This window comes from Bufo gargarizans, chromosome 2 (genome assembly GCF_014858855.1).
Source record: "Bufo gargarizans isolate SCDJY-AF-19 chromosome 2, ASM1485885v1, whole genome shotgun sequence".
In the NCBI taxonomy this organism is placed as follows: Eukaryota; Metazoa; Chordata; class Amphibia; order Anura; family Bufonidae; genus Bufo; species Bufo gargarizans.
Window position 1 is genome coordinate 707,091,976 of NC_058081.1, and position 17,109 is coordinate 707,109,084.

Genomic DNA, 17,109 nt, shown 5'->3' on the forward strand with positions numbered 1-17,109 from the left:
CAAAGGTCTTATTCCTCACAGAACAAGACAGAAGAGATGCCGGCTGAGCGAACAAATGGATTAAGGCGAGTTAAATTTTTTATTTATTTTTTTAACCCCTCAAGCCCTATTGTTCTATGCATTCTGTATTCAGAATGCTATTTCCCCTTATAACCATGTTATAAGGGGAAATAATACAATCTACACAACCTTGAACCCAAACCTGAACTTCTGTGAAGAAGTTCAGGTCTGGGTACCACATTCAGTTTTTTATCACTCGCGTGCAAAACGCATTGCACACGCGTGATAAAAACTGAACATCGGAACGCAATCGTAGTCAAAACTGACTGCAATTGCGTACCTACTCGCGCGGGTTTGCCGCAACACACCGGGACGCATCCGGACACGCTCGTCTGCAAGGGGCCTTAGGCTTTTTAATTTTGTATAATATGGTGTATTTATGTGTGTGTACCATGTATATGGTGTATTTATGTGTGTGTACCATGTATATGATGTACATATATGTAAACGCGTGTCGTGACGCTGCGTGTCCGCCGTTGAGTAGGGAACCTGTTGTCAAAAATTTGAATCTCACCCCTGGCGCTGCTCCCACTGAAGTGAATACTGCACAATGGACGGAGCTTTGGAGTTGTAGTTTCAGAGCTACTCTGAAAGTGTTGATTGGCAGGGGTGCGGGGTGTCTGACCCCCGCCGAACAGATAAAGATGGCATCAATATTAAAATCCCAGAAAACCCCTTTAAGTCACTGCGTACTGTTATTTTGTTCCGTAAAACTTTTGACAATTCACAGTGATATGTCAGAAGACACAGTGCGGAGACCACCATCAAAAACTGTGTCCCTTTGTCTACGATCGGCGCAGCTCTCGGACAGTAGAGCGAGCAGTGAACCGACTCTTATGTTCTAGCTATGGATCTGTGCACCACATGCTTGCCTCTTAGTGGAGAGCTGAGACCATCAGGGTACAGTGCTCAGATAATCATGGGGGTCTTAACGCCTCCTGGACCCCCCACCAGTGACAAGTGAGAAGCAATATGGCTGCCACAGGGTTTGTCACCAAGGTTTCTATCTGCCTAAGGCCTCAAGCACACGACCGTATGTATTTTACGGTCCTCAATTTGCAAATCCGCTAAATACAGATACCATCTGTGTTGCATCCGCCATTTTTGGAGGCCCATTGACTGCAATGGGTCCGTGGTCTGCATTTTTGAGGCCGAGAACAGGACGTGTTCTATCTTTTTGCATAACGGACGTACGGATGTGGAAATCACACGGATCATCCGCAAAAAGAAAAATGTGGACCACAGACCCACTGAAAACAATGGGTCCCCCCCAAAAAACGTGGATGCAACACGGACCACGTCTGTATTTTGCGGACCGCAAAGCAGATATGGTCGCGTGCATGGGGCCTTATGTAGAGATGAGGCAGCAGGGACTGTATCAATCAGTACACCTGAGACATATGACGAGGCGGCAGCCTGACGAGCCCCTGGCTTCACCTCCCTAATTAGGCTGATGTGGCCCAGAAATCACCATTGTGAGTCCCAGCACGTTCACACTAGAGAGACCCAAGAATAGGGGGAGTATACCCAAGGCGCCAACGGTAGGGGCCTATCATGGCGAGGGGGATCTTTCCTTATACGCGGCTATAATGTACCGTTATCATAGACAGGACCTACGAAACCTACGGAAATAAAACAAGCGGCGAGGCTTGTAGCAATAGATTTCCTCTTACAGTACCTTAGGCTGAAAGGCTACAAATGGTTTTGCGGGTTTCACTTTCCTCTCCGCTGTTTCCACCTCCGAATCTTCGCTATAACTTTCAAATTCACTGGAGCTCCAGCCGATGTCCTCGAAGTCGCCCGCGCAGCCGTCACGTTCAATGTTCTCGTAGATCAGGTTTTGTCCCAGCCCTGCAAGACAATGAACATATGTGTACCAGCAGAGGGAAGAGGGGTTTCTACGACTGGATCCAAGGCGACATGAGGGTTCGTCAACCTCCTAATGATGTCATCATAGGCTCCGTTATCTGGTCACATCTGTGCACAAATTCCTCAGATCAATGGGGGTCTGACTCCTGGCCCCCACCCATCTGTTTGAAGAGCTGTGAGGGTGAGCGCTGCCCTACCTATGATGTCCCGTCCATCACTCACATGGCCTTTGTGCAGCTCAGTTCCAATTACGTAAATGGAACTGAGCTGCAATACCATGCACGGCCACTATACAAAGTATGGCGCTGTGCTTGCTATACTATGCAGAGGCCAATGTACTCATCCGAGCACCACAGGTCCTTCAAACAGCTGGCTGGTGGGGGTGCAAGGAGTCAGACCCCCACCGATCAGATACTGATGACCTATCCTAAGGACAGGTCATCGATATTTAAATCCCAGAAACCCCTTTAATCCAAAACCCATTATTTTTTTTATCCAACGCTGTCTAATGATAGCTGTAGTCCTCAGGGGTGGTTCTTCTGTACACCGTCCTGATGTTTAAAGGGGTATTCTGGATGTGACACCTATGAGATCTCTATGGGAGTTCTGGAAATGGCGGGAGTGCTGGATTTTGCTGCTTCTCTGTCACTCTGTTCATTTCGGAGAGGTGCAGAGGGGCACGGGGTCCCCTTTCTTGTCATAGGTGGGGTTCCCCCACAAATCGAATAGTTATTTCCTATCCTTTGCATAAGGAATAACCTGTCACAACCGGAATATCCCTTTAATAATCCTACTCGCTCCTGTGATGCCAGATTAAAGGACATTTTCTGTACATCTTATTAACCCCCCCATGACTGGGTGGAGGCTCCTTAGGATCATACGCCATCATTTGGGATTATTATGCTGAGGTTTCTCACCATCCTTGGTGCCGCCATGTTCACAAGGTACGTCGTCGTAAATAACACCGTCTTCAGTGCTGTGCGAGCCGGATGAAAAACCTACAATATAAAAATCAAGCAGAGATTTATATAAATGAGGATTCATCAACATATATGACATGTCGCATACATACAAGACCAGGATGCATCCACTATATGCCGTAGAGTGAAGACTTGTCCTGACATACACATCCCCTATATACAAGAGGACGAGTACCCGCCCTGACATACACGTCCCCTATATACAGGAGGACCCGTCTTGACATACACGTCCCCTATATACAGGAGGACGAGGGCCGGCCCTGACATACACGTCCCCTATATACAGGAGGACGAGGACCCGCCCTGACATACACGTCCCCTATATACAGGAGGACGAGGACCCGCCCTGACATACACGTCCCCTATATACAGGAGGACGAGGACCCGCCCTGACATACACGTCCCCTATATACAGGAGGACGAGGACCCGCCCTGACATACACGTCCCCTATATACAGGAGGACGAGGACCCGCCCTGACATACACGTCCCCTATATACAGGAGGACGAGGACCCGCCCTGACATACACGTCCCCTATATACAGGAGGACGAGGACCCGCCCTGACATACACGTCCCCTATATACAGGAGGACGAGGACCCGCCCTGACATACACGTCCCCTATATACAGGACGACGAGGACCCGCCCTGACATACACGTCCCCTATATACAGGACGACGAGGACCCGCCCTGACATACACGTCCCCTATATACAGGACGACGAGGACCCGCCCTGACATACACGTCCCCTATATACAGAACGACGAGGACCCGCCCTGACATACACGTCCCCTATATACAGGACGACGAGGACCCGCCCTGACATACACGTCCCCTATATACAGGACGACGAGGACCCGCCCTGACATACACGTCCCCTATATACAGGACGACGAGGACCCGCCCTGACATACACGTCCCCTATATACAGGACGACGAGGACCCGCCCTGACATACACGTCCCCTATATACAGGAGGACGAGGACCCGCCCTGACATACACGTCCCCTATATACAGGAGGACCCGTCCTGACATACACGTCCCCTATATACAGGAGGACCCGTCCTGACATACACGTCCCCTATATACAGGAGGACCCGTCCTGACATACACGTCCCCTATATACAGGAGGACCCGTCCTGACATACACGTCCCCTATATACAGGAGGACCCGTCCTGACATACACGTCCCCTATATACAGGAGGACCCGTCCTGACATACACATTCCCTATATACAGGAGGACCCGTCCTGACATACACATCCCCCATATACAGGAGGACCTGTCCCAACATACATATCCCCTATATACAGGAGGACAAGGACTCATCCTGCATCCTCTTGCTCCAAGGACCTGCTCTCTCCACGTCACTACACGAGGCCCCCATACTCAATCATCTTAGGCTACTTTTACACTAGTGTTAATATTTTCCGGTATTGAGATTCGTCATAGGGTCTCAATACCGGAAATTAACGCTTCCTTTTTGTCCCCATTCATTGTCAATGGGGACAAAACGTAACTGAACAGAACAGAGTGCACCAAAATGCATTCCGTTCCGTTCTCATACCGGAGAGCAGCAGGCTGCGGTTTGCTTTCCGTCCTGGGATGCGGAGCAAGACGGATCCGTCATAACCCACAATGCAAGTCAATGGGGACTGATCCGTTTCCTCTGCCACAATAGAAAACGGATCCGTCCTCCACTGACTTTCAATAGAGTTCATGACGGATTTGTCTTGGCAATGTTATAGATAATACAAGCGGATCCGCTCATAACGGATGCAGACGGTTGTATTATCAGTAACGGAAGCGTTTTTGCTGAACCCTGCCGGATCCAGTTACAACGCTGGTGTGAAAGTAGCCTTAGAGCATCTTGCTGCTGCCGTTGTGTGGGCAGGTGGTATATACATGTACTGTAGCTTTACAGTGGGCCCCCAAGGCAACCCAGTCCAAAACTGGCCCTAAATACAGTTTGATGAGATCTGTTCTGACATACATGTGCCTGGTATACAGGTAGATGACGACCCATCCTGAACATGTGAGGGTTATTCAAAAATTCTCTGCACTCTGGCTGTAGAATGTGTTTGAATCCACTATCAGAGAGGACAAACATCTCTCCAGGTACTGCTGTGCAGGCTCCAACATGTCACGTCAGTTCATCTGTGGCTTCAGTGAAAGAAACAGTGGCAGCCACACATGTGAAAGGGCAGCATGCAGTGATTTGTTTTTGTTTTTTGGGGGGGTCTGAGGGTACGTCTGGTGCCGATATTTACTTGTGCACTGTATGGAGAAAGTGTTTCGTCGCGAAGAAGTGTGTATGAATGGAGAGGGAAGTTCAAGGAGGTCGCACAAGTGTCAGCCATGAAGAAGGACACCGATTATGTTGGATAGACGGTGGACCTACGAGGGCGAAGATTCATGTCTGATGAAGAGGAGAAGACAGCGGTGCATTCGTGGCTCGCAGCTCAGCCCAAAACAACAAAAGCTTGTTGGTAGATGGACAAAGTGTATTGAAAAGCACGGAGAGTGTGTCCAAAAATACAGGTGGATGAAGACCAGTCCTGACATATATGTCCCCTATATACAGGTGGATGAAGACCCGTCCCGATTTACACATCCTCTAGATACATGTGGCTGAGGACCCGTAGCGACATATATGTCCCTTATATCGATGAACAAAAACTTGTCCTAACATAAACATCCCCTATACACAGGTGAATGAAGACCTGTCCTGACATACACATCCCCTATATGAAGGTAGATGAGGACCAGTCCTGACATACAGATCCTATATATACATAGGATGAGGACCCGTCCTGACATACACATCCCCTGTATGAAGGTAGATGAGGACCCGTCCTGACATACAGATCCTATATATACATAGGATGAGGACTAGTGTTGAGCGAACTTGTGGTTTAAGTTCGGCGTCCAAAGTTCGGGTTATTGAAGAATCCCATTATGGATTCCAAATTACGTTATGATCCGTGGTAGTGGAATCCATAATGGGATTCTTCGATAACCCGAACTTTGGACGCAGAACTTAAAACACAAGTTCGCTCAACACTAATGAGGACCCGTCCTGACATACACGTCCCCTATATACATAGGATGAGGACCAGTCCTGACATACACGTCCCCTGTAGACATAGGATGAGGACCCGTCCTGACATACACGTCCCCTGTATACATAGGATGAGGACCCGTCCTGACATACACGTCCCCTGTATACATAGGATGAGGACCCGTCCTGACATACACGTCCCCTGTATACATAGGATGAGGACCCGTCCTGACATACACGTCCCCTGTAGACATAGGATGAGGACCCGTCCTGACATACACGTCCCCTGTAGACATAGGATGAGGACCCGTCCTGACATACACGTCCCCTGTAGACATAGGATGAGGACCCGTCCTGACATACACGTCCCCTGTAGACATAGGATGAGGACCCGTCCTGACATACACGTCCCCTGTAGACATAGGATGAGGACCCGTCCTGACATACACGTCCCCTGTAGACATAGGATGAGGACCCGTCCTGACATACACGTCCCCTGTAGACATAGGATGAGGACCCGTCCTGACATACACGTCCCCTGTAGACATAGGATGAGGACCCGTCCTGACATACACGTCCCCTGTAGACATAGGATGAGGACCCGTCCCTGACATACACGTCCCCTGTAGACATAGGATGAGGACCCGCCCTGACATACACGTCCCCTATAGACATAGGATGAGGACCCGTCCTGACATACACATCCCCTGTAGACATAGGATGAGGACCCGTCCTGACATACACTTCCCCTGTAGACATAGGATGAGGACCCGTCCTGACATACACGTCCCCTGTAGACATAGGATGAGGACCCGCCCTGACATACACGTCCCCTATAGACATAGGATGAGGACCCGCCCTGACATACACGTCCCCTGTAGACATAGGATGAGGACCCGCCCTGACATACACGTCCCCTATAGACATAGGATGAGGACCCGCCCTGACATACACGTCCCCTATAGACATAGGATGAGGACCCGCCCTGACATACACGTCCCCTATAGATATAGGATGAGGACCTCTAGCAGACTGACATGGATACATACATTAGGCTTTCTTGTAAAATGCGTTTACGCACACTACAAGGAATAGGACCTGCCCTTATACATTCTCATGATATACACAGAGCCGCCATATGATGACAATATCAACCACCTTCGGACCAGCCTGCACTCCCATCATTGTCAGTACTCACGTTTGTGGCTTAGATGCTTCTTGATGCTGTATGTATGGATTCCCAGCCTCTGCTGCCCCCCACGTTCTTCATTACTGAGAGTAGAGGGGGACCTGGAAAGAAAAGAGGGTATAAAGGGGTCAGGAATATTGGGGTACCTCCAGTGCCGTGTGCTGTTACATCAGGTGCAATGAGTATCAGTACTGTTATCCTCTATACATATATAACCTCTCGGAGGAGGAACTCTCCACTTCTCAGAATTACTCTGACATTGCTGCAAGAGTTTGGGGGAAACACATGGGGGCCACACAATGGGAGCTCTGTCTCCTGTGGCTGAGGTCTCTGGGATTCAGCTGTCTCGAATTATGTCGGGGAAGTCTGTGCAGAGCCGTACGCTCACGGGCTACACCCCAGAAAGTAGCAAACATTTCCCCCGGTCTCATCATTCATTGCGGATTACAGGCTGCTGTGTTAGAAGGTTACAGCGTACAGACACATCCTGCGGGAACCATTAGCATGAGGGTAGGGTGCCCCTATAACCATCCCATTTAGTCTGACTGCAGTTACCTGCGCTTAACCCCTCACAGCCCAGCAAATCCCTCCGCTGCCATGAATGTGTCCAGCAGGAAGTGGATGAAAGCTTCAGACTCCAGTCTTACATCCCGGGCCTCGCTCTCACCATTGCCCCCTCCCCCCCCCTCTCCGCCTCCTCCTATGTCTGCCTCTCCCAGAACTGGGGCTACAGGGTGACATTCTCACAACAATCTGCATGTGAATGGTCTGTGCGGCTGAGAACAGCAGGGAAGACATGGAGGCTGCATAATATCATGTCCGACGGGAGCGGCCGGCAGAATGTGCGCTCAGTCTGGCTGCCAGGAGCGTCCTGGAAACCTCGAGAGCTGGCACTGACCGACCGCCCTGCGATGGCGAAAAAAAACAAAACAACGTGTTTTCTCCTGGTTTTAGGCAATTTTCTAATATCGTCACCTTTTACAAGATCTCTGATTGCTGTCAGTGAATGGAAACGTTCATTTAAAGGGGTTGTCTCATCGTAGACATTGGTGGCATGCCATACGGCTAGGCTCTGCCACCAATGTCAGGTAGGTGAGGACCCGCACCTATCTCTAGGATGGGCCCCCCTGAAAGTGAAGGAGAATACACCACGCATGTCAGTGAATGGAAACATTCATTTAAAGGGGTTGTCTCATCGTAGACATTGGTGGCATGCGATATGGCTAGGCTCTGCCACTAATGTCAGGTAGGTGAGGACCCGTACCTAGCTCTAGGATGGGCCCTTCCCCCCGAAAGTGAAGGAGAATACACCACGCATGTCAGTGAATGGAAACATTCATTTGAACGGGTTGTCTCATCGTAGACATTGGTGGCATGCGATATGGCTAGGCTCTGCCACCAATGTCAGGTAGGTGAGGACCCGCACCTATCTCTAGGATGGGCCCCCCTGAAAGTGAAGGAGAATACACCACGCATGTCAGTGAATGGAAACATTCATTTAAAGGGGTTGTCTCCTCGTAGACATTGGTGGCATGCGATATGGCTAGGCTCTGCCCCCAATATCATAAAGGTGAGGACCCGCACCTATCTCTAGGATGGGCCCCCCCTTAAAATGAAGGAGAATACACCACGCATGTCAGTGAATGGAAACATTCATTTAAAGGGGTTGTCTCATCGTAGACATTGGTGGCATGTGATATGGCTAGGCTCTGCCACCAATGTCAGGTAGGTGAGGACTCGCACCTAGCTCTAGGATGGGCCCCCCCGAAAGTGAAGGAGAATACACCACGCATGTCAGTGAATGGAAACATTCATTTGAACGGGTTGTCCCATCATAGACATTGGTGGTATATTGCTATGTCAAAGAAGTGCGGGGTCCAGAATGTGCCCTCCCCCCCCCCCCAAAAGTAAAGGACAGGGCACCACGCATGTGCAGCGTGCTCTCCATTCATTTCTAAAGGAGCTTTGTAATTAGTCAAGCGAGGGCACGTGACTATTTTCAGAAGTCCCATAAAAATTAATGGAGAGCGTACCGCGCATCATGGCCACCGCGCATCATAGCCACCGCTCCATTCACTTCTATGGGGTTGTCAGCCCTCGCCTATTTTCGGCAGACCCATAGCAATGAATGGAGGGTGGCGGCACATACGCAGCTGCTTTCTGCTCACTTTGGAGGTCCCGTTCTGGAGATAGGTGCTGGTCCAAGAGGTGGGACCCACACCTATAAGACATTGGGGATATGTCCAAGAGATGTGCCACCCATGTCTCAGATGAGACAACCCCCTTGAAATCCAAAGGCTGAGGTTCTGTCCTGACCTGATGCTGCTCACAGCTGACAGTGAGTTACAATGTATCCGTTCTAGAGCAGACTGATACATTGTATCAGACTGTCAAGACTGTAGAGTGCTGCCCAGGTGGATTGTCTAGACTGGATACAATTGTAGCAAACCCTCAGCTGTGATGGGTTGATGGATGCAGAATATCAGTGCTATTACTGAGCACCTCAGCGTTGCGGGTCATCTTGTCCATCAGGTTCAAGAACAGCCAGGGAGTCCTGGAGGGAAGGTGGGCTGGGAGTGGGGGACGGGCAAAACATTTCCTTCTGGCTGCTTTAGCACAAGACACAGACCCATGGAGAACTAGAAATGCCAGCATACTTTACCTGCCTCATGCTGGGACTTCTCATCCTTGCATGAATGGCTTGTTTTCTAGGAAATGTAAATGAGATGAATAAGGAACCGTCCACTGCGGGCGGAAAAGGAGGGAGATCCCAGCCCGAGAGAAGCTGTCACAATAACGGAACGTTCCTCATAGATACTTCCCAGTACACGGACAACCAGCGAGGGCAATGGTGCAGGGGGCGCCACTGGGGCTCTGTCCCCTTTAACTCCTGACAGATACATAGTGAGATATCCTGCAGATTATTACACCACTGGCCTCTCTAGAGACCTGCAGAACATTGCTCTGTCCTCTCTACCTCCTGACAGATACATAGTGATATATTCTGCAGATTATTACACCACTGGCCTCTCTAGAGACCTGCAGAATATTGCTCTGTCCCCTCTAACTCCTGACAAATACGTAGTGAGATATTCTGCAGATTATTACACCACTCACCTCCCTAGAGACCTGCAGAACATTGCTCTGTCCTCTCTACCTCCTGACAGATACATAGTGATATATTCTGCAGATCATTACACCACTCACCTCTCTAGAGACCTGCAGAACATCGCTCTGTCCTCTCTACCTCCTGACAGATACATAGTGATATATTCTGCAGATTATTACACGACTCACCTCTCTAGAGACCTGCAGAACATCGCTCTGTCCTCTCTATCTCCTGACAGATACATAGTGATATATTCTGCAGATTATTACACCACTCACCTCTCTATAGATCTGCAGAACATTGCTCTGTCCTCTCTACCTCCTGACAGATACATGGTGATATATTCTGCAGATTATTACACCACTCACCTCTCTAGAGACATCCGTATTTTTTGCGGATCCATTTTTTGCGGACAGCAAAATACTGAAAAAGCCATACAGTCGTGTGCAAGAGGCCTTGTGGGCACCGACCGTGTGCCCCCTCCCCCATCGCGGATACGGATCCATTCATATGAATGGGTCCGCAATCCAAAAGGCACAGTGTGGAACGGAGGAGTCCTTTCGTGGGGTTACTCTCCGTGCCTCCGCATAGAACATGTTCTATTTTTTTGCGGTGTGGATGGATCACGGACCCATTTAAGTTAAATAGATCTGTTTCCATCTGCAGCAACCACACGGATGGTGGCCCTGCATTGGAACGGCTGGCCACGTTTGTGTGCATGAGCCCTAAGTGTGCTTAACTTAGCAAGTTTGCCAGGAGACTTGCTTAACTCTCTTAGGCTACTTTCACCCGTCATGGATCAGCAAAAACGCTTCCGTTACTGATAATACAACCGTCTGCATCTGTTATTAACGGATCCGTCATTAACTCCATTCAAACTCAATAGGGGATGGATCAGTTTTCTATTGTGTCAGAGAAAACGGATCCGTCCCCATTGACTTACATTGTGAGTCATGATGGATCTGTCTTGCTCCGAACCACATGGTGGACAGAAAAACGCTCGTTATTCTGTCCGTGATGGGAGCGCAACCAAACGGAATGCATTTTGGAGCGCTCCATTCTGTTCAGTTCAGTTTTTTCCCCATTAACAATGAATGGGGACAAAACTGAAGGGTTTTCTTCCGCTATTGAGATCCTATGACGGAACTCATTAGCGGAAAGGGAAAGCGCAGGTGTGAAAGTAGCCTTAGATAATCAGAAAACACCTGAAAATAGTCCCTGTTACCAGTGCTCTGTATATAGAGACAGCAGGGGCATGGAGACAATGTGTTCTCTGCATTCAAAGTAAAAAGTAAATAACGAATAGAAAGAAATATGGGAAAAAAAAACTTTAAAACTGCAAGAAAAATGAAAAAAAAAGTGGATTTCTTTATTTACCCAAACGCTCAATGGCATTGAGTGTTGGCTGAATAAAGGAATCCACTTGTTTCACTGTATGCTGCCTTTCTTCCATAATTTTTGATAGATAGATAGATAGATATGGGAAAGATAGATAGATAGATAGATAAAAATTATCCAGAAAAGAAATCGAAAAGCAGCCGGGCGTCCTCCCTTCCTGCTAAACCACTGTCCAATTTCAGAAACCGACAGCTACACCTACCTGGGCCTAGAAATCAGCCAATCAGGGAGTTTTAAGAAAGCCATGGAAATACTGAAAGACAAGGCGAGCAAAACCTTCTACGCCATCAGAATGCGTCTGTATCACCTTAAAGCACCAGTGACCGTCTGGCTTAAAATCCTTGACACCATCATCGCCCCAATCCTCCTGTATGGCAGCGAAGTCTGGGGCCCAGACACATACCCAGACCGGGCAAAGTGGGACTCTGGGCCAACAGAACTATTCCACCTAGAACTCTGCAAACACTTTCTCCAGGTCCACAGGAGCACCTCAAACAGCGCCTGTCGAGCAGAACTGGGCAGATTCCCACTCTACTTTGCTGTACAGAAGAGGGCGCTATCATTCAGCACCCATCTACATAGCAGCAGTCCCAGCTCCTACCATCACAAAGCCTTGCTACACCAAGAAGCCCCAGAAAAGCAAAGCACCCCGCAACAAGTCACCCAAACCCAGCCTGCCCAAGCCACCAACCAATATAGCCTGACAAAGGGCGGAATCCAGAGGACGATACACAAGTACAAAGAGGAGTATATTAGCGTCTGGAGGAACGACATAAGAACATCCCAGAAGCTGACAGTATACAAGAGCCTGCAGAGGGAGTACAAACTGGCCCCATATCTGGAGAAACTCCCCAATCCAAAAGACAGACAGATCCTGAGCCGGTACAGACTGAGCACCCACAGCCTGCTCATTGAATCCGGGCGTCATCGACAGAGGTACATGCCCAGGGAGAGCAGACTGTGCCAGCAGTGCGACCAGGAGGCCGTGGAGGATGAGGCTCATTTCCTGCTGCGGTGCCCCAAATACTCAGCAGTGAGAGAGACTCACTTCAGGAGACTGTCTGATCTCTGCCCAGACTTCACCTCCATGGAGGAGGAAGAGAGACTCCCCATACTGCTGGGGGAAGAGGAGAACACAGCGGCCATAGCAGCACAATATATTACTGCCTGCCATGGACTGAGAGGAGCCTGATATACTATGGACTCCTATACCCCCACCCTGGACCTGTCCCCACCCCCAACCCTACCCAATTATTTACCACTTGCTTTGGCAATGCTAAAATTTATTTAGTCCTGCCAATAAAGCTGATTTGATTTGATAGATAGATAGATAGATAGATAGATAGATAGATAGATAGATAGATAGATAGATATGGGATAGATAGATAGATAGATATGGGATAGATAGATAGATAGATATGGGATAGATAGATAGATAGATAGATAGATAGATAGATAGATAGATATGAGATAGATAGATAGATATATAGATAGGGGATAGATAGATAGATAGATAGATAGATAGGAGATAGATAGATACGGTAATAGATAGATAGATAGATAGATAGATAGGAGATAGATAGATAGATAGATAGATAGATAGATAGATAGATAGAAGATAGAAATGAGATCACTGTATATTCTCTGCAGGCTGCCTCCCCTCCTGCACCTATCAGGTTATGTCTGCCAACAAGCAGCCCTTGTCCTTTACAGAGGGGCAGCACATACTTCCGGTCACTAGAGGGCAACATTCTGACCTCACCACCTCCGGAGCATAGGAGGTCCTTACAGTCACAGTGCAGGGCCTCCAGTGAGAGAGAGGAAGGGGGCGGGGCCAGGCCTGCCTGACGGCTGTGGAGCCGGAGACCAGGGACCAGCGCTCCTTGCTGTGCTGTCTGGGCTCTCCTCAGGGGCGGCCACCAGCTCTCTTCCACATCTGTCTGGGCAGCTCAGCAGGGGGCCCCATTTAGGGATGGGGGCCCTGGGCAATTGCCCCGTTTGTGCCCCCCTAACGCCGGGCCTGATTACACCACTGACCTCTGTGATGTATTCTGCAGATTATTACACCTGTGAGCCCTCCAACAGAGAGATAATCGTCCATATTGGACCTCTGATACATTCTGAGCTGTGTGTATTGGACCACTGATAATCCGGAAGTTCCTCCAGTCATAATTCCTCCGTCTCCGACGTTCCGGATAATTCCTTATAAGAGCAGAATGCACAGTGGGATGTTTCCGGGATTAGTGCACGCAGCGCTCAGCCTGATCACAGACTCCCCCGAGATCCTGTCCAAAAATATCTCATTCTGAAATATCTTTGTTTTCTTAATTTTCAGCGTCCAGCTCCCAGGACATCGCTCTAACCTTACTCTCGGGCCCCATTAGATGGTGGCCTCAAATAACGGACTGACCGCGTCATAAATGTGAACTGTACAAGTACATCCCGCAGGATACCACGGGATAGGTGATAAGTATCTGATAGTTGGGGGCCGGACTGCTGGGACCACCGCAGATCACCAGGGTCCTTTGAGTGAATTGAGGGATGGTCTTGCGCCCTGTTCATTCTTTATCCACTGAATTGGAATACCCCTTGAAATCCCGTAGACTGCGGCTCCCACAGGCGTCAATGGTGACAACTTGGGGCTCATGTATGAATATTTTTTTGCCAGTTGTTAGTGTTATACTGTTGCACAACCCCCTTTTTGCAACTTTTTGAATGCCCATGCGACAATATTTTGCTGCATGGGGGTTTTTGCACCGTGCTAAACAAATAGCAGTGTCGAGGGAGTCCTGGCCCCGGTAAATGTACCAAAAAGAAAAAGGCGTAAAAAGCGTAAAACGACGCCAGCAAGGAGCAAAGACTACCAAAGATGCGCCTAAGAGCTCATGCACACGACCATTGGATGTTTTGCAGTATGTAAATTGTGTATCCGCAAAACACAGATACTGGCCATGCGCATTCCGTATTTTGCGGAACGGAACAGCCGGCCCCTAATAGAACAGTACTATACTTGTCCGTAATGCGGACAATAATAGGACATGTTCTATTTTTTTTTAGCTGAATGGACATATGGAAACAGAATGCACATGCAGTCATTTCCGTTTTTTTTTTTTCAGTCCCATTGAAGTGAATGGTTCCGCATACGGGCCGCTTAAAAAAATCGGAACGGATATGGAAAAAAATATGTCCGTGTGCATGAGCTCTTATTTATAAATTAGTTGCATCTTCCGGCAGCAACAACGATGCAAAATGAACTAAAAGGACCGCCAAAAAATGACAGTCTAAGGGTACTTTCGCACTTGCGTTAAACTTTTCCGGTATTGAGTTCCGTCCTAGGGGCTCAATACCGGAAAATAACTGATCAGTTTTATCCCAATGCATTGTGAATGGAGAGCAATCCGTTCAGTACGCATCAGGATGTCTTTAGTTTAGTCACTGTACGGTTTTTGGACGGAGAAAATACCGCAGCATGCTGCGGTATTTTCTCCATCCAAAATTCCGGAACACTTGCCGGCATGCTGGATCCGGCATTATTTTCCATTAAAATGCATTAAGGCCCCAAGTGTTCCGGAAAAATGGATTCGGTTTTGCGGTCTGCGCATGCGCCGAACTTTAAAAATGTGAAAAAGATAAATACAGGATCCGTTTTTTTTTGGATGACAACTGGAGAGACAGATCCGGTATTTCAATGGATTTGTAAGACAGATCCGCATCCAGATCCGTCTACAAATGGTATCCGTTTGCATACAGATTGCCACACCAAAAGCAAATTCGTGAAATGCCATCCACATGCTACATATCCGGTGCGGATTTGAAATCTGCAGCATGTCAATTTAGACCATGGATTTTACCCTTTGCAATGGAGGGGGTTTAGGTGGGGTGTGCAGGAAGTGTATGGAGACTTATTGGCAATGCTCCATGGGAAAACAACATGCAAAGAGGCAACCATCTCGCTAGCGCCATCTTGTGGAAGTCAAAATCTGATTTTCCAACAAGCCTTTGGATTTGACAAGGGAAAATAGCCAAGCCAGATATCCATCCGTAGACAGCTGTTTCGGGGGGCTTTCGCCTCGTCGGTACAGAGTACGATTCTGGCTGGCTGAGTAAAAGTGGTTTAGGCTACATGCACACGCGGATCCGCGGAAATAGTGGATCCGTGTTCCTGTTTTTTTTTACATCCACATCCGTTCCGTTTGCCCTCAAATTTTGTAGGTTGTGTTTCCGTGTCTTCAGTTTTTTTTTGCGGTCTGCAAAAAAAACCTGAAGGCTGTAATTCTTGAAATTTTATATATACAGGTTTCCCAGCAACCATCCGCAAAAAAAAAAAAAAAGATGCGAATGACATACGGATGGCTTCCGTTGGTCATCCGCATTTTTTAAGGACCCATTGACTTCTATGGGTCCGCAAAACGTTTATTGCGGACAAGAATAGGACATGCCATATTTTTTGGGCAGACGTGAAACACGGACAAGAAATGGATGAGTCCAATGCATTTTCAACGGATCCATAGAAATGAATGGGAAACCATCCGATCCGCAAAAAAAATGAAACGGACACAGAGAAAAACATGTAGCCTTAGGCCTCATGCACACGACAGTATTTTTTCACGGTCCGCAAAACGGGGTTCTGTTGTTCCGTGATCCGTGTCCGTTTTTTCTTCTGTGTCTTCCTTGATTTTTGGAAAAAATAATCTAAGTCAAGTTTGCCTTGAAAATGGTAGGAAAAAAACGGACACAGATCACGGACGCGGATGACAATCTTGTGTGCCTCCGTGTTTTTTCACAGACCCATTGACTTGAATGGGTCCGCGAACCGTTATCCGTCAAAAAAATAGGACTGGTCGTATTTTTTTGACAGACAGGAAACACGGATCACGGACGCGGATGACAAACGGTGCATTTTCCGAGTTTTCAACTGACCCATTGAAAGTCAATGGGTCCGCAGAAAATCACGGAAAACGGAACAACGGACACGGATGCACACAACGGTCGTGTGCATGAGGCCTTAGGTCTCATGCACACGACCGTTGTTTCATTCCGTGACTTTCTGCGGACCCATTGACTTTCAATGGGTCCGTTGAAAACTCGGCTAATGCACCGTTTGTCATCCGCGTCCGTGATCCGTGATTCCAGTCCATCAAAAAAATATAACCCGTCCTATTTTTTTCACGGAAAACGGTTCGCGGACCCATTCAAGTCAATGGGTCAGTGAAAAAACACGGAGGCACACAAGATTGTCATCCGCGTCCGTTTTTTTCCTATCATTTGCATGTCAAACTTGACTTAGACTTTTTTTTACTTTCCTTCATGTCTGGTGATCCTCCAAAAATAAAGGAAGACACACGGAAACGGAACCCCGTTTTGCGGAACGGAACACAACAACGGTCGTGTGCATGAGGCCTTAGGCAGGGTGCTAAATCTCCTTAAAGGAGTTGTATCATCT

At 48.3% G+C, this 17,109-nt stretch overlaps 1 protein-coding gene across 4 annotated transcripts in view; it reads right to left on the reverse strand.

Moving 5' to 3' along the window:
• ARHGEF10L (Rho guanine nucleotide exchange factor 10 like) overlaps window positions 1-17,109 on the reverse strand; it is a 111,767-nt gene that overhangs the window by 46,197 nt on the left and 48,461 nt on the right. For all 4 annotated transcript variants that reach the window (XM_044282518.1, XM_044282516.1, XM_044282520.1 and 1 more), the window contains exons 5-7: window positions 7,169-7,260; window positions 2,847-2,927; window positions 1,739-1,911 (exon numbers count right to left, since the gene is read on the reverse strand). In XM_044282518.1, coding sequence (XP_044138453.1) covers window positions 1,739-1,911; window positions 2,847-2,927; window positions 7,169-7,260 — 346 coding nt within the window. The remainder of the gene's footprint in view (window positions 1-1,738; window positions 1,912-2,846; window positions 2,928-7,168; window positions 7,261-17,109) is intronic.